Genomic DNA, 23,141 nt, shown 5'->3' with positions numbered 1-23,141 from the left:
GGCTGACTGTTCTTCACCTGTGTCTGTAGTAGCCTAGGCTACTTGCCAAAGGCATGTGCACTGGACTGGATTCCCTTCAATATTTTTTTCAAAGTTAGACTAAGCTATTTACATATTTTAATAAGCCTACTTTATATTATTTACTATGTGCATCTATTGTCCAAAATGCAGCACAGCAAATTAAAGTTAATCCACTGCTTTACATCTGCATACCAGTCGTATCTAAACCAACCAAAGCTTGACTGAAACATTATAAAACCATTGACTTGTTTTAAATGAATTAAGAGACAGGTCCTCCTCGCATGATCCTGCTGAAAACTGCTGGTTTCATCTCAAGCACGCACTTATTATGAACGCACGTTTTTTTTATGTAGCCAGTCGCCGACATTCAAAAAATATGCGGTTATAGTTCACAACTTTTGCGAAGTAGGCCTAGCCTACTTGGAAACGCTGGCAAGATATTACAGGTAGGCTATTATAACTTAGACAGATATTTTCTTTCCTAGGTTAGGCCAGCAACACACGCTGGAAAGATGCAAACAGATCACTTAACATACAGTATTTCCTCCTGATTGCGAAGCACTGCACATAATTTGACCAGCAGTTTTCGCGTCCATAGTTTGTGAAACGATGCTACGTCCGAGCAACGATTTTAGATGCCAAGCGCAACTCCAAAAAGGAGAACAAATGAGCGTCCGGCTTGAGGCTGCGCTGGACGCCGGACAGGGCTTTTAAAATCCATATGTCCGGCCTAAATTCGAACGTATGGCCAACCTATCGCTCTTTCTCCCGCTCATTCTACCATAGGCTTCCTCATTCCACGTAGGCTACCTGTATATCTCTCTGGCCTCAGCTACACCACGAAAACGTCAGGCATATTATTTTGTACATAGGCCTACTGTATTATTACCGTTTTCACACCTTTAACCAAACCCGTGAAAAACATCTTCACTCTGCAACCACTACACTTCCTAATAGCCTAGTCACTTATACAATTGCGTTTTAAATACACGAAACTGGATTGAGACATCACTCGCTCTCTTGCACTCGCTGGCGGTCCCATACGCACATTTAATACCTCTCGAAAATTCAGTTGTATTTAAGACTATTTAAGGATCAGCGGGAACCCTGCTTTCTGAATGAAATAGTCTGACCTTCTCCATGAATTTTAATTCTATGAACTATGCGCTTCTTCGTTGGTATTAAGCCGTTTCTTCTTCAGGTCGGCGGACTGGGAATCGAAACTAGGAATCGAAATTTAAACTTTTGAACGATTCCGGGAAAATCGCAAAAAGATAGTCCCGGTTCCAACCAATACTCGATATTCGATACCCAAGCCTACTCTTCTGTGTTCAGACCATTCAGATAGCCGCAGCGCTGCTCCACTGCGCCCCTGCGTGTGCACGTTCTCCCTCGCAGCACTACAAACTTTCAAACATGACGGACACTGAGTCAGATTTTGTTTACCTTGATCAGAGGTTGGTGCTGATGCCTATTCCGTCGGCACATCAACGGCTAGACCGAGAATTCTCGTTGTGAAATCAAAATTCCACTGGAGCTCCAAGCGGTTTTGTACACGCAGATTTAAGTTACAACACTGTTTACAGCTCTTCGACTCACGGTAAAATGTCATTTTTGGTACATAGCCTAGCTAATTTAAATACACTGATGAATGCTTGCGTTTAGCGATATACAGTAGCAGATCTAAAGTCCTCAGGGAGACAACCTACACACTGATTTTATTAAGAGGATATGCACACGGGAACTCGCGAGCAGTTAGGGGCATAATTTTTTATGATTCCTGAAACCCCATTCAATCGTGCATAGGGATTTTTCTTACGAACCGGAACATGCAAAAATGAACGCATACAAAACGACGGTAGCGTCTATCACACTCTTGATGAGTGACTCAGTTACGTTGTTTAAGTAGCCTAATTGTTTAAAACTATTTTTGTTGTTGATAGCAACATGTCTAGGCCATCATAGGCTACATTTGCTTGTCATCTAGGCCCTATCAAACCCTTACGGGTAAAAAAACTGCATTGTGTGACACAACTGCAGGTTTTTCAATATTTTTGTGCCCAAAATATTGCATTGTGCAGTACAATGTAGGCCTGCGTTGTCAGTCAGGGTCAACTTTTGGTCTTTTGTTATTTGCACAGCTTTATCAGAGCAACTGTAGCCTATGCCTATTGTAGGCCTATGTTATTGTTTACACTTTTTTGCACAGCTGTGTTAGAGCAGTCTGAAATCATTATAATTAAAACTGGTTGAGTGAATACGAAACACTTAGCTCTTTCTGTTTAAAATATCGATATATATTGTATATCGCCAATCAGCTCCAAAATATATTGGGATATCAGTTTTGGTCCATATCACCCAGCCCTACTCCTTGTGCAGTTAAATATTTACAAACAGGTATGTGCTGTGTAGCCTACTTTTTTCTTATTTGCACAGCTCTATCTGTATGCCCATTGGTTTATTATATTGGCTTTTAACGGTAGCCTATGTTTTGTGTTACCTTTATTGTAAAGCTGTAGGCCTGTGTTGCCAATCAGGGTCGACCGAATATTGTTATTTGCACAGCCCTCAGAGCAACTGTATGCCTATTGGTATATGTTATTGTTTACACCTTTTTGCACAGCTCTGTTAGAGCAGTCTGAAATTAATATAATTAAAACCGGCTGTGTTGTCATAATTGTTGTGTTGAGTGAATATATGAAGCACTTCGCTCTTTATGTTTGAAATATCAATATCATATCGATATCGTATATCGCCAATCAGCCCCAAAATATCGGGATATCAGTTTTGATCCATATCGCCCAGCCCTAAAATAAAATAAGTAGCCTAAAAGGCAACATTCGAAACGAGGAGAAATAAGGCAAGATAAGAGTAATTGGGGAGAAAACTGAGTAGCCTTGGCTATTTTTAAGATCTTAACGTGAACTTAAAATCAAACTTGAGTTGAGACAAGGATAGATATTCCACAGCTGGTTCCTTGAACCCATTAATCAGCAAATTTAATTTAATTTTTTTAGTTTTTTTTATGTTGACCCGAAATCCTGGAAACCCAGGAACATCACGTTGTTGGGCAGTGAATGCATGTAGGCTTAACTAGATTGTGGTGGATTAATCATATTGCCTTCTTAAATCGTAAAAAAATGTGGTCTCAGTTCACTGTTGAATGGGCCTATCCTATGCTTGCTCAAAATATACGCTTTGTCTAGTAGAGGTGCTTCAAATTGGCGCTTTTAAAAATTGCCTGTCTCAGAATATGTAGAAGAGGTCCAGGGCAATTCCGCGCAAAACTGTCACATCCATATTTATTTGGCGTTATGGACGTGACAGTTTTGCGTGGTATTGCCCCCGTATTGTTATATAAAGCTCTGTTCTCGCTGTCTAGCTTTCTGCTCTTTGAGCAATCGATGATTTGAAAATAACTTACATATCGTTAACTTAGATATCCATCTGATTGTTTCTCGTCCCGTCTCCTCCTCGCTCGTTTCAGGCTATCAGTGAGTCTCTTCCCCATAGTAGGCTACTTTACTCACTGACTCGACTTTATCAGAATTCACAGATTTCACTGGCTGAGTAGCAGCAAGCGAAATGATGGTTCCTGAAGCTCCTGAAGTAAATGCTGTTATCCTAACCAACAAAACATTTAGCGCAGCTTTGAAATCTTACGTGAAAATCTAAATTAGGCTATTATGGTCCGGGTCCGGATAGGATCACGTCAGGGTCTGGAGTCGGACCGCGGTCCGCCATTTGGTGACCCCTGGAATAGAGTAACAGATCTTTTTAATTAGAGTAGATGGTTTCTCTTAATATGAAGATTAATCTGGTAGAAATGTATGGGGATATCTATAAAGGGAAAAAAAGTCCCATTCACCTGTAGTGTGATAATAGTGTCATCTGTTGTGGTCATTTTCAGGACTTTCGTCCCGGGTAGAGATTTTGGCACACATCCCACATTGTTCAATGGGGTCATATTAGTCTATAACAGTTGAGATATTCTCCGCTAAATGAAAATCTTACCCAGGACCTAGACTTAATGACAATAAAGGCAACATTTTTTAACTCTTAATACTCTGGCTGTGAAGAGGGAAAAAATCTAGACCCCTGGAAAATCTTATAAACACAGTGTAACTAGGGCTGCACAATTTATTGACTTTCAATTCAATTAAGTTTTTGGCCTCCTACATTAAAAGGAGCTATCATAAAATGAAAATGATATGTCAACAGAGTTTAAGGAATCTATTTATAAATTGCAAGAAGGTCTGTCTGTCTCTGTGTGTGTGTTAACCGCATACTAGACGGCTGCATTGGGATTGGATCCCGCCGGGTCCCGCGGGACTCAACGCAAATCTCGCGGGACCGGGCGGTTTGAACTTCCCGCCCCCATGCTGCGGGCGGGAACGGGTGGCTAAAAAGAAACACTAAAATATAAAAGGCAAGCACAGAGAAAGTAAGCAAGACAAATACAGAAATACAATAGACAAATAGACAGCCCTAAACAAATAAATAGCAACAGTATAGAAGACACTTGAATATGAAGAAGAGAGGAGAGAGATGGACAGCTAGGAAGCAGGGAAGGCCAAGGAGTAAAGGTGGGTCTTTAGTCTTGATTTAAAAGTGGTGATGGAGGGAGACAGTCTAACATCTGGGGGCAGACAATTCCACAGACGTGGGGCTGCTACCGCACGTCGCCTCTTTGCTTGAGGCGGGTGCGGGCCACAGACATAAGACCCTTATCGGCAGATCTAAGGGACCTGGATGCTGAGAGGGGATGGAGGAGTTTGAAATATATGAGGGAGCCAACCCATGCAGTGCCTTATAAACAATCAGAAGGACTTTGAAGTGGACCCTAAAACTAATGGGGAGCCAGTGTAAGGAGGCCAGTACAGGGGTGATGTGTTGGTATTTCTTGGTGCCAGTAAGCAACCTAGCAGCTGCATTTTGTACTAATTGCAGACGAGAAAGTTGGGAGTGGGGGAGACCAAGATAGAGGGAGTTGCAATAATCTAACCGGGATGTAACAAATGCATGAATTACTGTTTCTAAGTCCTTGGGAGACAAAGAGGGTTTGAGATGGGAAATAATTCTCAGCTGATGGAAGCTACTCTTGATAACAGAGCTAATCTGCCTTTTAAAACAGAGCTCTTAATCAAGGATGACACCTAGATTTTTGGCATGTGGCTTGACAAAAGAGGAGAGGTGGGCTAATTTTCCAAGCAGCACTAGAAGACGTAATATACGACCGGAGCAGAGATGGTGGAATAAGTTTAAGTCTTGTAGGTGTGCAGTGTCCGAAATAAACCTCAGGCTAAAAGCCAAGCTCATTCATTTGCTCACCAGAAACAGGATTTTACCCCGACGTTATTTATTTTATAACGTCGGCCCTGGAGGTAACGAGTCTCCCCTGGTTTTCTGACCATGGTCAGAAACAAAGCAATCAGGAAAGGTTAACACTAGCGACAGGATGGAGAAACAAACATCCCCATGAATCTTTTTATTAATAATGACGTGTTTTCTCCTGCGGGATGGGAGAAGACACAAAATCAATGCATATCTATTATTGCGCGGGCATAATAGTCCGTGAGCCAGGGCCTCAAAATATGGAAACCGTTACCGAAAAAGTGGCAAAGGTTACCATACCCTTTCTGAAAGCCTGGAATCTCAGCTTTTCAATGATGTATGATGACAAGAGTAGCTGTTTTGAGTGATCACACATAATGTAAACTAAGGTTGAGAAAATAATGCGTATAAATCAAGCAGAACACTGACATAGCTGAAAATCTATATTGGTCATATTGTAATATTTTATTTTGATATGTTTGGTATCATTTTAAAGGGGAGACTGAGCTTTCATTTAAATCCTTTTGTGAACATTTTGGATAAGTACAGCCTAGATCCATAGGCATTCGTTTATTTCCGGGTGGGAGGGCACAGTTTGAGGTTTAAAATCATTGGAGTTCCTTTGAACCGATTTGAACCAATCACTAACAACCGGCGTTACGTCATACAGAGAAGTTTCTCTGCAGCACGCCTATAACAAGCACGGGTGCATCTTATCGGCAAACAATCACACGTTTCATCTGCGTAACTCTCGCCAAAATGCATCATATAGTGTTTTGTGAATGTACCCAAGTCAAACTTTCATATAAATGCATAAGTACGTCCAAAGCGCCACTTTTAAGCTTGTATGCGTTGTCGTTTTCGGGTGAAATTACCTTTTGAATGGGATTCCTATAGGGCTACTACTTTTTTGATACAATCGCGTCAAAATCGCTATTTTTCAAATACTATGAAGGCTCGACACAACATGAAACTTCGATCGAAGTATCATCAGTGTCTCTACACATGAACTCGAGCATTGAGAACATTGTTGGTGTACACAGAGTTTACTAAAAGAGAGGTTTTGAACAACTTGTTTTTTCTGCTCGCTGCCATTTTGCCATCTTGCAAGGAGTGAGTTGTCCAAAATCTTTCTTTTTAGTAAACTATGTGTACACGAACAATGTTCTTAATGCTCGAGTTCATATGTAAAGACACTGATGATGCTTCGATCAAAGTTTCAAGTTATGTCGAGCCTTCTTAGTGTTTGAAAAATAGCGATTTTGACCTGACTATGTAGCCTACTAAACTACAGTTTGACTCGGGTACGTTCGTAGCCTATTTCAAGTGACAAAATCTATGACTAAAGTTTAGCTGACGATATAACATCCTACTCCACTGTGACTTCGTTCATGACACTCCTGTTAATAGGCTAAAGTATTATTTACATTTGCTCAAAGATTTCATAAGTATAAGTCATTTTTGCTCCCTACGTTGATGTATTCCAAGCGATCTGCTTCAGGGGCGGGGACGTAGTAATTGAAACACCATGCCTGGGTACGTAATCGCTCTCAGGGACGCCCACTGTTCGCTAGTTGGTCGGCTGCCCAACTGCCGAAGTAAACGAGCGTGAATCAACCTATTCCAGACGGAGTACTGTAGGGAAAAGAAATTGACCGGAAGTACGTAGACAGGCCAAGGCCAGGCTATTATGACATTGCCATCACTGTAAAAGGTCAAGGTCATGACCTTTAGGCAAACCTTGGCATTCAGCTTGACTCCACCCTTAGCTTTGATCCTCATATCAAATCACTCACTAAGACTGCTTTTTTTTCACCTCCGTAACATTGCCCGCCTCCGACCCTTCCTCTCTGTTAGTGATGCACATACTTTGGTTCACTCTTTCATTATGTCCCGTCTAGATTACTGCAACTCACTTTTCCTTGGTCTCCCCACTAAAACCCTTCAAAGACTACAATATATTGAAAACTCTGCAGCCAGGCTCCTCACTCATACAAGACGATCAGCACACATCACCCCCATTCTCCATCAACTCCATTGGCTACAAGTTCCGTCCTGGATCAAATCTCCACCCTGGGTGGCAGGTCCTTCAGTGCCTTGGCCCCCAAACTCTGGAACTCCCTCCCCCAACCTCTTTGTGCCTGTCCTTCTCTTCCTTTCTTCAAAGCACATCTCAAGACCTTTCTGTTTAATGATCACTTCTCCACACCCAACACATAGATCCATACAGATAACTTGTCTTTGTTGTATTGTTTTGTTTGTTTGTTATTGTGTTTCCTTGCCTTCCTACTGTGTAAAGCGACCTTGGGTTTGAGAAAGGCGCAATATAAAATAAACGTATTATTATTATATTACATTTTCACACAGATTGCATCATTCAAGGCCACGCCACTAATCAAACTCTTCGTCGGAATCCTCATCAGAGGAATAGGATTGTTTCTCATCAGCAAAGACATCCTTCTGGTTTTTGCACTGTCTTGCATGGCATATGTCAGTGCAGGCCAAGTTGTTGGTAACACACTGACATGATGGAGTGACACAGTTCCTCTTGCATGAGCAGGACATAAACTCAAGTACTGCTTGTGGACCAATGGAGACATTGAACCAGTCTATGAAGAACTGCAAGTCACCATCTCGGTCCACTCTAGACCACCCATGCTCAACTGGGGAAGGAACTTCAGGGTTGTTCGAGGCATCTTCTCCAGATAGCACTTTGATAGTTAGCTCTAAAACAGTGCTTCCTGAGAGAATCTGAGCATGGAGGTAACTGCCAGGAGTCTATGCCTTTCTTTGCACAAAAAAGTGCATACCTCATTTCATCGATGTTGGTGATTCTGGACTTGGAGCTGTACATTAACTCCTGTAAGGCTGCATACAACTCAGGTGTCATTGTCCAGTCTGCCCCAACCTTCTGAAAGGTCTCACAGAAGTTTTCATTCTTCTGAAGAAGGGCTGACACTTTACCACGACCTACAAATGCACTTACAGTGTCGCAGCCTGTGTATGCGTGTAAACCAGGCAAAGCCTGACACAACTGTGAACCCAGAACACGAGCAAGTTGTGAGATGTTTATGTAACTGGTGTGATTATTTGTCCCTGTCTTCAGGAACAGGTCACATGTGAGTGCGTCACTGGTACCCAGGCTTATCACCAAGACATCAGTGTCATCAGACACAAGGATGACAGATTTGTGACCAGTCCTTGAAGCATGGCAAGCATGGAGTAGCATACGGGTGTCAGCCTCTTCCTGAGTGGACGACAGGTCTGCTACCTTGTGCACTCCCTGTTGGGTCAGCTTGTAACACTGATCTTTGGTTGTAGTGTACAGAACCTTTTCATCGAGTCTTGTTATAGACTGTTCTTTGCCCCACTCTTTGAGCAAGAAGGTAGCAAGATTTGTTCTGTTGTTGCTTTGTAGGAATTTCTTCCATTGCTGAACTCTGTGCCCTGTAGTGATCTGTCTGACCTCTGGCCACTCTCTCCATGTGTTTGATGGAAGCCTCATTATATACATCAAAAACAATGTCAACACAGGTGCTATGACTTGCTTCAGCTAGCACAGTGGACAAGGCATAGTCTGCAATATCAGCAAATGTCTTGCCATCACCGTTCAGCTTCTGAACAAGTACCATGCCATCTATTGTGCAGGTGGAATTTAATGGCAATGATTCAGCAACACATGGGAACTTGAGCAGTTGCTTGGCAAGTGAGGATTTGCAAGTCTTCCTCACATTGCCATCTGGTGAAGCAAGAGCCCACAGAAGTGGTCCAAGGGGATGAGATAACACCTCCTTTAGGTTGAGCTGTCTACTCTGTGCAATCAGTACCATCTGGGCAAATATTCGATTATTTTGAGGATAAATTCTTTATTCCCAGTTTTGCATGTCTTTCCCTGCATTAAGAACATTTTCAGTTTCATCTTGGAGTGGTGCATGGAACTGCTTTGCAGGAGGATTACTCTCAACACGCTCAGCAGAAAAGGTTCTGTAGCCATTCTTGCCAATGGTGTGTGCATTCAGAAGGTCTTCAGCAACATCTGCTGGTGCTGTACTTCCAGTAGACAGAGAAACAAGGGACTCACCACCTGCAAATGGATTTATCCAACTAGAATCTAACAGATCCACAGTGATTGTAATGTGTTCTTCGTCTTTGGCAATTCTGCTTTGTCCAAGATCCTTGTGAGAACAGTCACTTTGTTGGAGTCCCAGGGAGCTTTTCAATATAGACAGGTAAGTGCTTTTGTACTCAGCAGTAAAGTAATATCTTGAGACAGCTGCTGGGTTCAAGCTGAACCCTTTTGTGCCCCCAGCTGTCTGAGTGTCCCGATTGACAGTTTCCTCTAGGGTCTGGTCAATCGGAACCCTGCCAAATGTGTTTGTTGCACTCAGCTGGGCCGAAAAGCCACCTTCACAGAGAAACATGTACAGATCTGATTTCTCATGTTTAATGTGGCTCATCTCTGAGAAGTAAGCAGTGAGTGACCTTGCATAATTCAGATTGAGTACTCTTTTGATCCCGTGAGGGAAATTTGGTCTCTGCATTTATCCCAATCCGTGAATTAGCGAAACAACACTCACCACACAGTGAACATAAAGTGATGTGAAGCACACACTAATTCCGGCGCAGTGAGCTGCCTGCAACAACAGCGGGGCTTCATACATTATTTTGTACTTATGGCCATCCAAAACACCACTGACAGATCCCTCAGCCACAGCTCCAGATTCAATGCATATGTCCCTTAGGCCTGCAGCCTGGAAGCGCTTCCCAATCACACCCAAGAACATACAGATGGTGTGAAAGTCTCCAAGTCTTGGCACAATTTTGGGAAACCTGTCTCTATGTGCCCACAGAATTTCTGTAACTTTACAGTAGAGAGCCTTATCAAAGGCAACTGACATGTTGCTGATGTGTAAGGAAGTCATGATTTTTTTTTTACTTTGAAGGAGAATCTCATGAACAGTTGCCATCTGGGTGGCCAGGGCATTGATGGTTGACAGATAGCTGACAACACTGGGAAAAACATCCACAGAGTTTGATGCTAAGATGTTGTAACCTGTCCAGCTAGGGACGCTTTGATTTGTGGCAGAGTGCAGTCTGCATAGCAACCATAAGAAGTTCTTCTTTAAAGCATCAGCACAGATATCTGTCTTGACGTCAACATAGGATCTAGTTGGAGGACCACACCTAGTTCCCACAGCATACACTTGCAGAGCTGGCAAAGATACAGAGAACTGTCTCTGTTTGCCTTTGGGCACATCACAAGCTGGTCTAGGCAGTTCAGGACAGAACATCCGAGGCTGCACTGCTATACCCTTGACTCTATGGGATTTTCCACGGCCTGTCAATGTCTCTTCCAGCCTGTCAATATTGTCCCTGGCTAGGACAATAGAGACGAGGAGTTTGATTAGTGTTGTGGCCTTGAATGATGCAATCTGTGCGAAAATGTCATAAAATGTCATTGACCATGCCTAAAGGTCATGACCTTGACCTTTTACAGTATTGACAATGTCATAATTGGGCTTACCACACCTTAAAACATAGGAATCCATGTCTCATTTGTTATTTGTTATACCGTTTTTAGATTTTCAACTATGTCAGTGTTCTGCTTAATTTATACGCATTATTTTCTCAAACGCCATGTCTGATATAAGACTGAAAATCACCCCCTCCAAATCAGATAATATGGGTAAACGATACATTTTCTGAATCCTTAGGGTCATGCCAGTATTTCAGTGTTTAGATTTTGTTTCTCTGATGCTCCCTGGTGCCACAGGATTAAAAGACAAAAGATGACTTGATGAAAGATGAAATGGCAGGAAAATGTGTGTGATTGATTAAAAGTTTGAAGAGCTCCAGGGTTGGCTGTACTTATCCAAAATGTTCACAAAAGGATTTAAATGAAAGCTCAGAGTCTCCCTTTAAAATGTGTCCCATATAGATTTTCAGCTATGTCAGTGTTCTGCTTGATTTATACACATTATTTTCTCAATCTTAGTTTACATTATGTGTGATAACTCAAAACAGCTACTCTTGTCAGATGGCCATCATACATCATTGAAAAGCTGAGATTCCAAGATTTCAGAAAAGGTATGGTAGCCTTTGCCACTTTTTCGGTAACGAACAACCCCTCTGGCTCACGGACTAAAATTCTCAGAGTTTTGCGGGAGCGGGCGTGAGTGGACATGCATATTGTGGGAGCGGGCGGGAGTGTAACACACACGTTGCGGGAGCGGGCGGTAATGGTCAGAAATTCAGCGGGAGCGGGATGAAGAAAACAGTCCCGCGCAGGGCTCTACCGCATACTGTCGAACCGTTCGTCCGATTGATTTGAAACTTACCAGGGCCCGGTTTCCCGGTAACGATGGATACACACACTTACGAGGGTTTTCTACGATTCATCTTACAATCGTTTGGTTTTTCTGACTGTTTCCCGAACATGCTCGTAGCGTGAACGCGTGTGCACTGCTCTTAAGATGCTCTTAAGGGGAGCTGTCCACGTTAATAGTTCTGAAATATCCTCTAACTTGATGGTGATGTCAGGTGACTGCACGTCACAGCTAGGCCTACCATTTAAAATTCAGTCCCTTCCAGGACTTTCAGGTCTTATTTGGTTCGACCAGGGATGGTGTCCACCATACAAGATTCTGCCACCCAAATCCAGGCCGTGTGACACAGATCGCAAAGTGTAGTGGGGCTTGTGGGAGGTCTAGAAAGGGCATCAGCATTGCGATTAGCTGTTCCAGGACGATATTTGATGTTGTAATGAAAGAGGGCAAGCTGAGAAAACCCAGCACTGTTCCAGAGCGCCCAGTTTCGCTGACTGCAGGTATTGGAGGGTATTGTTGTCAGTGTACACGGTGAACTTGTTGCCCAGGAGATACTCGCATTTTTTTTCCGTGATTGCCCATTTGACTACAAGGAGTTCGAGTTTCATTGCACTATAATTTGACATGTTCCTCTCACTTCATAGGCGCCGATACCGTGGGTGCTCCGTCGCTCGAGCACCCACGTGTGCCAGCTTACAGTCCCGGCTAAATTTACATTAATTTAAAATCAAACATCGCAGTTAATGTTAAATTCAGCATCTCTCATAATGTGATTGGCTATGTTGCTCTCAATCCCCTACTCCATATCCTAACCACCAATGAGAGCGTCTCTCGTATGAAGACACTTCCCACCTGAAGAATTAACGCAAGGCCTTGTTGGGTCTTCAGCCCCGAATGTTTAAATGTTCAGTGTTTCCCATACATTGACTAATCTGTGGCGGGGCGCCACAAAATAAAAATCGGCCGCCACAGATGAATATTCTATGTTTAATTTAATTTAATTTAATTTAATTTAATTTAAATTAAATATAAGGTCAAATCCTTGCATTGCCATTGAGCTGCGCTTTTTACGCATGCAGCCTTTCCTTGCCCCGCCCCGCCCCGCTCTCTCTCGTAGCCCGCTGCCACTCCTCTGCATGTGCATTTAACAAAATATTCACGATTGTTGAAGGCTTGTTGTTGCCACATAGAAGCATTGCATAGAAGACGTCTGGCTAAATTACTATTAAATCCGCTTAGCATCGTGACCATGCTGCGCGAATTTGTTCAAAACTGCTGCATTGAAGTGAACTCTGCTCTTATCACAACATAGTAGGCTACATTGAAGAGACTAAACTAAGTTAAGTTATGAAATCAAGCAGTATCTCAAAGCTAACGTTAGAATACTGTTTGGATGTCGAATTTAGAATGCTTAGCCTACTTACAGCTGCTTGTCAATTTCGTTGAAGGGCTCATTTTATTGACTCTGACAGTGAATGTTTGCAAAATCCCGATGTAAATTGTGTTAAAGTGTTTTCCAAAATTCAAAAGTGCTTGTCCCAAGGAGAAGTACGAACCTTTATTTTAACTATGTAGAAAACGTTATTAATTGCATCCACACATCAGCAGCCTTTCAACCGTGTTACAATTGCAAGGGTTCCCTCAAACGTCTTAAAAAGTGACAGGCACTCAATTAGACCTATACACTACCAAGACGATCTTAATACCCCCCCCCCTTGTCAAAGTCAGCCACCGCCACAAATTGAATCCAATTCTGTGGGAAACACTGAATGTTAATGAATGTATATAGCCCTGAATATCATTTTAAAAATAGTCTGACAAAGCTTATTGTTTTGTGACACAGCTATACACTGGTACCTCATAGAATGTCTATAACATAGCCTAGGTGGTCGCAACTCGCAAAAGTAAAGCAGATAGAAAGAACGCAAATCTAGCCTACAACACGCAGACAGCTTTATGCGCAGGGGAGAGTGCGCGCACAGGTGTTTTATTATTGTTTGCTTCTGATGGTATCTTGCTAATTTACTGAAGAAAGACTTATGATTATGGATAGAATGAACATTCTGAAAAGGAAAGGAGTAAGGCAATGAGGAGCAATGCTATAGTGGAATACTGACAACGTGACTGGCTCATAGGCTCACAGGTTGGTGAAGGAGAAAGCTACATCTAGCTGAGCCCAGTGACTATGCTTTTGTGAGAAGGCACACCATTCATAGGCCTAAGAATATCCCTGGCAGACCTTTACAAAAAATATGATACCATACACGCCTTTTACACCAGTGTAGGATATGGCAAAGTTTGAGAACCACTGCCTCCACTTACTGTCGGCTAATGCGCGCTTCTGGATGGATAGGCTATATCTCGTTTTTTAACGGCGTGATGTAAACACAAAATATCATTTCTGTTAATAAAAACAAAGCAAAGTGTTTTTAGTTTGGGTTAACGCAATTAACCTTCTGAGTTACGTAAACTGTTCAGGAGTCAAACGACGGATCATGCGGGATTTAGGTGTAGTGTAGGTGACTGAAAGTGCATAAAAATTGTGTCTTTGCTTAACAGCATTTAAGAAATGTCCTCGGGGGTGACGCCCATGGACTCCTACAAACTGTATTGGCGTTTTGTGTGTCGGCCGCTGTTGATTTCCTAAAGTGTTTAAGTGCATACAGGGGGTCCCTGTTAAGTTTGGACGGGTTCCTTCAGGAATCGCGATCCCCATTTTCTCGGCAGAAATGGCACAAACTGCAGTTGACACAAACAACCACAAGGTGTCACTTTGGTGCCACTACTATTTTTGATGCGACTTGACTTACTGCTTCCATGATGCAGTTTCCAAGTCAGTAGAACAATCAGAGAAAGCTGAGCCATTACCAAACATATATGATAATACAATAGCGTGAGTTTATATATCTTATACCCTATTTGTCACGGTTACTTATAGATTTGATAGTGTAACGATAAGCGCATAAGAGCATAAGAGACTTTCAGCGGGGGCACGGAAACTTAAATTGATCACGGTAGTTTAAGCTTACACTTGACAAAACATTCTAATATGAAAATGTAGATGCAATTGTTGTAAGATGGTGCAGCTCCTTTAAGAAAGCACCGTTGAGACTGGAGCGAGTCATAATCAAAATACAAAAAATAACACTGCAGATAAAACCAATTATCCTCATTCATTGCAACCGCAGCATGCCTGCTTGCCGACGTTTAAACAAAAAAGATATCAAAGCACCTTTTGCGTTTGAATGTAACACGAAAAAATGTTTAAACAGCTGGACAAATGATTTAACTAATTGATTATAGCCTGTACACCAGCAATTGTTGAACATTTGGAAAAAGATCGCTCAGCTGTTGCCACAGTCACAGGCAATGTCAGAAACAACATGAGAGCAGTACACACTTCCCCGAATGTGGATGTTACACTGTCATAATCTACCACCAGCATTTTGGCAAGTTGAAAAATAGATGACTTCTGTGAAATCTCTGCTTTAAAGCAAGACCTAAATGAGTGGAGTTGTGTTGGGAATGTCGGTGCAATGTCCATGCTATAATGGTCTGACAAGCGTACTGCCTTTTCAAGCAGTTCATCATCACCTGCGAGTTGAAGGATCATAGGACGTAAAGACTCAAACACATAACAAGTTTCCCGCATGCTTGCACATCTTTGGGAGAGCTGACTGATTATGATGTCCAGAGTTGCATTAAATACCTGCACTTTGAAGTATCTCTCTGCATCGGTTAAGCGTTCATCTTCCGATAGTTCGTCAAAGTGACGCTTCACTCTCCGTGCTCTAACATTTTCAAATGTACTCTGAACCCCCATTTATTTGCGAGTGTCTGCGCTGTAGCCTTGGCCTGGTCAAAGGCACGCAGGTAGTCAGAAAGGACCGGTATAGAATTTTCCAGCAATTGCATTGCGGGGGTAGCGACGGGCCCCGGGAGGTCACAGGCCCTGGTGCGACTGCACTTGCTGCACCTACTATAGTTACGCCACTGCGTGGAGCGCTAATGTGTCTACTGTAAATCATTCATGTGTGAAAGTCATTAGGCTGGAAGCGCTAATGTGTCTAAGCTCATTAGTCTACTTTCAATAGGCCTACTGTACAGCCTGAGAGGGGGAACATAGCCTACTGTAGAGTAAACAATCAGTTTACTTAGTTACATTTGTTTAGTTAAATCCAGTTTTCTACTCTATCTCCATGATTGAAATCTCCATCATTGAAATAATGAACAGTCTACATTCTACAGTCTAAATTTAAAGCATGTTGAATCCCTGGGAAGATCTGCGTGTTGTGCAGAAGAATTCGTTGATCTTATTGATGCAGTCCTTCAGTTCACTCCTCCCCATAGCAGGGAACTTTCGTTGCACTGTTGAGACCACAAAGTTTTTCACATTCTGCGGCAATGCTCGCTTGCCCTTCGCTCCATCCCAGTTGGTGGTTTTAAGAAATATTTTCGTAATAAAAATGGTCATTTAACCAATAAAGGCTGAAAACATGTAGCCTACAGTAAAACTGTAGGCTATAGCCTACAGTACATGCAACCCAGCAGAAGACTATTATAGGCTATTGGCAAATCATTGAGCATCATTCACACATTGTATTCTGCACAGTTTCTACACGTGGAGCGCTAATGTGTCTAGGCATACTGTAAATCATTCAAAATGTGTGAAAGTCATTAGGCTGGAAGCGTGTCTACTGTCAGTGACTAATGCGAGAAGCGGGTTCTGTGTTGTAGGCTATGCATTTTTCCGACACTTGGCTGCAAACTCCCCTCCCCCACCCCCTTCTTTCACAAGCAGTGCAGCTTTCTGAAGCGGTGCCTTTTGAAGCTAATGTAACAAATACCACCAGTATTGTTGTGTGGCAATAAAAGTATCCAGGGTTTGCGCAAGTAGCCTAGCCTAAATAGGCCTATATAAATAAATTAAGGACATACAATCCTTAAAGCTTAACGTAGCCTAGATTAATGTCCCAAAACAAGTCATTTTATGCGCTCATTATACATGGATTTCTATGAAACGTCACGAAAACATGCTGTGCGGAACCAAGAGGCAGAAAGCACCATAGAACAGCATAGAGCAATGCAAAAGAGCAAAAGAATAAAATGAGTTTTTGTGCTGACAACGGCACCAATTCGAAATCACGATTTATTATGTTCAATATGTTCAATATCCCTAACGGAATGCATGTCTTCGCCAAAAATGACAAAATACGATGTTATGTTAATAATGCAAATGAACGGCACACTTTGAAATATAGTCGGAAATGAGATGTTATTATCATTGAGACTACAGGGGTATACAATAAAATCCGATTGTAGCTTACAGCAGCCGACTATTTAGGTTAAGTTTATAACGTTGTGGACGGCCACCAAGCGTCTTCTGCCCCACAGCTGCGGCACAGTCTTGAGTGACCGGATTCTTTTTCCTTTGTCATATGAATGCTGTCATTTTGTTAACATTAGGCTACTGTTAAGGAGATGCTGTAGGCAAAAGCTATATTTCAACCTCGTTAGTGTCAGAACTATTCACAAGGTTTCTGGGCAGCATTTTTATGTTCTGTTAGCAAGCGAACTTCTCATGACTACCGACAAAGTAGCCTACTGCCAGCTGACGAAGCTTTCATTTTAAAACATTACTGAGAGACAGACACTGTACAATCAAGAAATCTTGCCACTGAATCCAAAACTATGTTTAACATTATGTACAAGGCTTAGGCTACAGTGGACTAGCATGTTGCAGGGGCTGCTAAAAACACAGAGAAACGCACTGAAAACTCGGCCAATCACAGCCCTTGCTGTCGAATGCGCCGTCTGGTTCGACTGTAGAACTCCACAGCGGACTATGCTGCCCCCAAGCGGCTGCAGTTGTACTTACATTTCACCATTCACCATGATCGTGAATGAAGTGTCAATTTTTAACGGGGACCCACTGTACATTACTTCTCAAAAACCGTATGGCAACAATACACATGGACGTTGGTATCGGGCATTTAATTGTTTGAGCACCAACCAACGGAAACATAAATCGGCGCCTATGTATATGAAAAAAATACAGTTAAGAACAAAATTATTCATACCCCCTGGCAAATATTGATGCAATGTTGATTTTCTCTTGACCAATATGTTTGTTCTGACTGGAAATGACACTGCCACATGCCAAAAGGTTGTAAGACAGTCTGGTGTCTTGTGGTGTGGCTGTGGTGAAACTTGGAATCAAAAAAATTATAATTTTTATCTTTAACATTTTTATGAAAAATGCCATGTCCAAAATTATTCATACCCTTTTTAAATAATCAAAAGAAACATCTTTATTCGCCATCAAAGCTCTCAAAATGGTTCTTATAAAACCTAACAAGCCTCTCCATGTCCACAATGATTGTAGACTGCACCTTTTTAGCAGCAATCTGGGTTTTGAGGCAGGAACGATTATTTGCCATCACTTTGGCCATGTGCTCACTTTTTTGACTGATTGAGGTCTGGACTCTGGTTGGGCCACTCTAAAATGTTGATATTGTTCTCTGTTAACCATTTCTTGCCTTGTTTGGCTCTATGTTTTGGATCATTGTATGGTTTAATGGCCCAATGATGGCTATTGGGGCAGGTCTCTTGGCACACTGCCTGATCTTTTCCTCCAGAATCTCAGTGTAGCCTCTTGCTTTAGTGTTACCGTTTACTTTGAGAAGGTCACCAGATATACCAAATATATGTTATAATATAATATAATATTATAACGTTCCTCAAATGGAGAACACATCCATGTTCTCTCGCGTTATAGGCTGTCATAGGGCTTCTGTGTTAGCAAAAAATTCCTGATGGTTCCTGATCGCTAAACTTTTTTTTCCTTTCCTGACGATAGTGGTTGATATAGAAGCACCTAGGCTATAATTTGATAACCTGACTCTCGCCAGATGACTTTAGTTCCGCCTAGCTCCACTCATCCATTTGGGATCGCTCCATTGGAGAGGTGTTTCAGAAGGCTGGGCCTTATCTGGCTGAGAGAGAGAGGCACCCGCAAAGTGGTCCTGCGCGCGTGTCGTGTGTGTGTGTGTGTGTGTGTGTGTGTGTGTGTGTGTGTGTGTGTGTGTGTGTGTGTGTCTTAGCATGGGGCTACGATGTCAGAGTTGGTCCGTCCAGTCAATAGTCCAGCATTCAGGCCACTCCATTATTAGATTAACGTTAACAGACAGCGCTGTAAAATGTGTGCTATGATTTCTCGCATTATGATGGCTAGAGTTGCGGGACTTTTATTATTATGCGCGATAACTTATGCTCAATACCCGCACTGGAATTTAGGCCCTGGTTTTAAATGTGCATCTTTTTTTCTCTCGCTCTCTTGGAGGTGGCCAGCCGAGCATTTGCTCTGCTGCCAGCTTGTGCCAATATATCATCCAAAATGCTTGATTGCATTGCATTCTCCACATTTCTACCGACATTGTCATGTACCACAGCAGCATTTCTGTTCAGTAAATCTTTTGTAAATTGCTTTACAATTAGCGTCGGGCCCTCGTTGGCAGCCTTTGGCTTGCCTCACCTTGCCACTATTCACTCCTTCGTCTGCATTAACATTCCCGGTAGAATGCTCAATATTTTTGGCCTCTTATGTGTCCAGTTACATAGTCTGTCTGTTCTTGGTCTTGGATTTTGTGAAATCAATTTCTAAATATCATCTGCTTTCTGCAGCTTCGGTCTGCACTTCCTTTTAAAACAATATCTTTTTCTCTCTCGTGAGCATTTAATCTGCTGCCAGCTTGTGACTCCACATCGCCCAAAATGCTTGATTGCATTGTATTCTCCACATTTTAGCTAAATTTTGGTGTACCACATCGCATTTTCTTTCAGTGAACCCTTTGTTGCTTTACAATTACCTTCCGGCCCTCCTCTTGGCTGCCTTCACTCCTTCGTCTTCATTAACATTAATCTTTTTGGCCTCAATAGTCCAGTTACATAGTCTCTGTTTTTGGTTTTGGATTTTGTGAAATACATTTCTAAATAAATGTGACTTATATATGTTTTTTTCCTGTTTTGGCCAATTTTCTGGGTTGACTAAACGGAACTGAACAAATGACCCCTTGTTTTAAACCCTTAGGTCTGTGGATTATGAATATCCAATAAACCCATTTTTTTATTTTGTCAAACTGGACTCATTTCGTTGTGGCACACCCCATATATTAATAACAATATTGTAATTGTAAGATCAAAGTATACAAGAGGTAGATGAGCAGAATAGTGGTGATTGTCTTTGAGCAGTGTAAGGGTAGGGGCTATTTCTGAGCGTTCAACAGAGTGACTGCATGGGGAAAGAAACTGTGTTTGTATCGGCTGGTTTTGGCGAACAGTGCCCTGTATTGCCTACCAGAGGGAATAAGGTTGAACAGCTTGTGACCAGGATGTGAGGGGTCTGCAGAGATTTTTGCTGCCCTTTTCCTGGTACAGGTCCTGGGTGGAGGGAAGGTCAGCTCCAATGATCCTCTCTATCCTAATTGTCCCTTGCAGTCTGGCCCGTCCCGTTTGGTGGCTGACCCAAACCAGACAGTGATGGAGGTGCAGATGACAGATTGAATGATTGCTTAGTAGAAAGTGGTGAGCAGCTCCTTAGGCAGGTTAAACTTTTCATATCAAGCGCCATAATGTGCCGCTTTTGCTCCGCTTCAAAACAAAATCAAGCACTCCCGAAAACTGTCTGTGTGTGTGTGTGTATTTGCGCTTGTGTGTGACAATCACAATGTTCCATGCACCGTGCAGCCTGAAGTGTCCTAGATGCTGTGTACGAGTAGCATTACATTAAAAGATGCATATATCTCTTCCACTTTGTCACTTATGGTTGTCTGTCTCCGCCTAACATGTTGTTTATTTATTGTGTCATTGTATTTTATGTATTTTGATTATTGTATGTCATGCACCTTCAGACCAAAGCAAATTCCCTGTATCTGAAAACCTACTTGCCAATAAATCTGATTACTAATTCTGATTACTTAAAGCAACACCAAAGAACTTTCCCTCTGTCGCACGCACGCTATTTGTTTATCCAGCACTGGCTTTGCAAATAACAAAGTCCACAGGCAAGATTTATGCACGATTTATGAAAGTACGATGTATTGCGACATCAGATGCAAGTCAAATTTGTAGTTTCTTATGTCTCATTCCATCGAACTATAGATCCGCTACCCGATCTGGCAAACGTACATAGTGCGGTTATAGCCGATAGAGGGCCGCAAAGCAAATGCAGAAGTGCTGTTCACCCTGTTACAAGTTGATGAACCACTGAAACGATTTTGGAAACATTATTTTAAGGTACAAAAAACTCTTTGGTGTTGCTTTAAAGAGCAACTTGCAGGTTAACAACCACTTTTAATTAATGTGTAGTAATGTGAAGTAAGAAGTGAATTTTAAAAATACGTAGGGGCTTATTGCTTTTCTAATCATCTCTAAAGGAAAAATGGGACAGCATGACGAGAAAGTGGAAGGACAACTGCTATTTACAGCTGATACAGCTGTTTCTCATTGATGAGGTACAAGTTCCTGATACTTATTATGAAAGTGTTCATACCACAAAAGTCTGTGTGAATAGAGTTCTAACCTGTGATTAATAATAATCAAAATAATAATAATAATAATAACAGTAATAATAACACATACAGTTTTTCATTAGTTGAGGTATAATATCTAAGACTTCTTCCATGCACACAAAAAGTGTCTTAAACTTTGTTCAGAAATTTGGTAAAACCCAAATTATGGATCACTTCCCTCCAGGTGACATGGGGAAAAAAAACATGGGTTTAAAAAAAAAAAAAAAAAAAGTAAAAAAAAAAAAAGTTTTTTTCTACTTTTGGAACTTGCTGGGCTTCCTACTTGACCCCAATAGGCCCACAAACCACTACCGCCAGATGGCAATCATATCATGATACTATGATTGCTATATCGCTGTTGCGTTTTGTGGGTTTTCTGGACACATTACATAGGCCTATGACATGGGAGGGAGAAGGAGACACCTGCGTGCAGACACGCACACACACATACAACATACAGGAACATCACAATGCAACTATAAACATTGCCATCTGGCGGGAGTGGTTTGTGGGCCTATTGGGGTCAAGTAGGAAGCCCAGCAAGTTCCAAAAGTAGAAAAAAACTGTTTTGCGAGATCCCGCAAAAGTACATCGTTTTTTTTTTTCTTCTTCGTGTTTTTTTCCCCCATGACTTTTTTTTTTTTTAACCCTTAGAACCCTAAGCTGTTTTTAGGGCATTTTCACTACCTTTATTCATAAGGATTTATTCTGGTCATTGTAAGTGCCACACACACATATTATATATAGTTTTTTTCAGGAGAGTCTAGGCTATCCAGATCTGCCATCATTTCATGTATTAATACTAGCATTGATTTTATTTAGATTTTTAGTCAAAAAATCTTTTGTATTATAGAAATTCTTATATTTCGACATGTATCTCACCACAGCAAGCTCACAGCTCTACATGCATTTCATGTGTGTAAGGCAGACTGTCCTGAATCGGGCAATATAATTGCCATGTTGGAGGGATACTCTGGGGCTGAGCAATTTACAGAAATATGTGGTGTGTGATTTACGGAAATAAATGGCATTTTTTATTTAGTGATGAAAAATGACCTTTCTGCGCTCCATATCTGTGACACGAACTGATCTGACCTAACTTGACCCGAGGTTGCGTGTTAGCCTGCGTGCCTGTGTGTATGCAGTCATGATAATTCTCAACTTTTTACTGCATTGCCATGAACAAAGTAAAGGCAAAAAAGGTGTTTATTTGTTGAACAAATTGGAATGCAATGTGAGCCTTGAATTGGATGCCATGCAGGAATTTGCTAGGATCTCAAAACCGGAATATGAACATGCTTTGCCATAGAGAAACACATGATAGCATTGGATTATAAACATGCTTTGCCACAAGAACAGACAAAAACGTGGGGTAAGTCCAGCTATATGAAGTTATTATTTTGCTGTCACTTCGTCTGTTTTATAACCCAGAAGGATGTACTTGTTATCAAATGATAGCTCTGAGTCTCCTCTTTCATGCGATCACGGGTCCGCGAGTTATTCAAACGAGAGTAATGGGTGTGCAGCGTTGGTTTGTGTACATGACGTTATGCAGTCACTTCGTCTGATTTTATAAGCCAGAAGGATCGATAAACATGGTACCAATGGATAGCCCTGTGCCCCCTCTTTCATCTGATATGCTTGCCATATCGATGCGATCACGGGTTCGCGAGTAATTCAAACGAGAGTAATGGGTGTGCAGGTGAACGCAGAGAAGTATAGACTGTAAATATGATGCAATTTGTCTCGTTGGAAAGCCCTACTTCTGCTCTGTCATGCAATAGAGGTTTCATCTCGCTGCGATGAACAGTTCCGGAGCAATGTAACAGAGAAGAAAGGGTGTGTTTTTTGACGCACTTTGCGTCAATCGGGTTCTAAGGGTTAACCCATG

At 41.9% G+C, this 23,141-nt stretch overlaps 1 protein-coding gene across 1 annotated transcript in view; it reads left to right on the top strand.

Moving 5' to 3' along the window:
- Window positions 1-23,141, top strand: part of hfm1 (helicase for meiosis 1) — a gene marked incomplete at its 5' end in the record, with an annotated part of 281,244 nt that overhangs the window by 14,072 nt on the left and 244,031 nt on the right. Inside the window, one exon of the mRNA XM_076295693.1 lies at window positions 21,116-21,193. Coding sequence (XP_076151808.1) covers window positions 21,116-21,193 — 78 coding nt within the window. The remainder of the gene's footprint in view (window positions 1-21,115; window positions 21,194-23,141) is intronic.

This window comes from Alosa pseudoharengus, unplaced genomic scaffold, assembly GCF_046254945.1.
Source record: "Alosa pseudoharengus isolate Yale_2024_CS ecotype anadromous, Long Island Sound unplaced genomic scaffold, YU_APseudo_1.1 YU_APseudo_1.1_scf_2, whole genome shotgun sequence".
Classification (NCBI taxonomy): Eukaryota; Metazoa; Chordata; class Actinopteri; order Clupeiformes; family Clupeidae; genus Alosa; species Alosa pseudoharengus.
The sequence above is the reverse complement of the archived record's forward strand: the minus strand, read 5'-3'. Positions and strand labels throughout refer to the sequence as shown.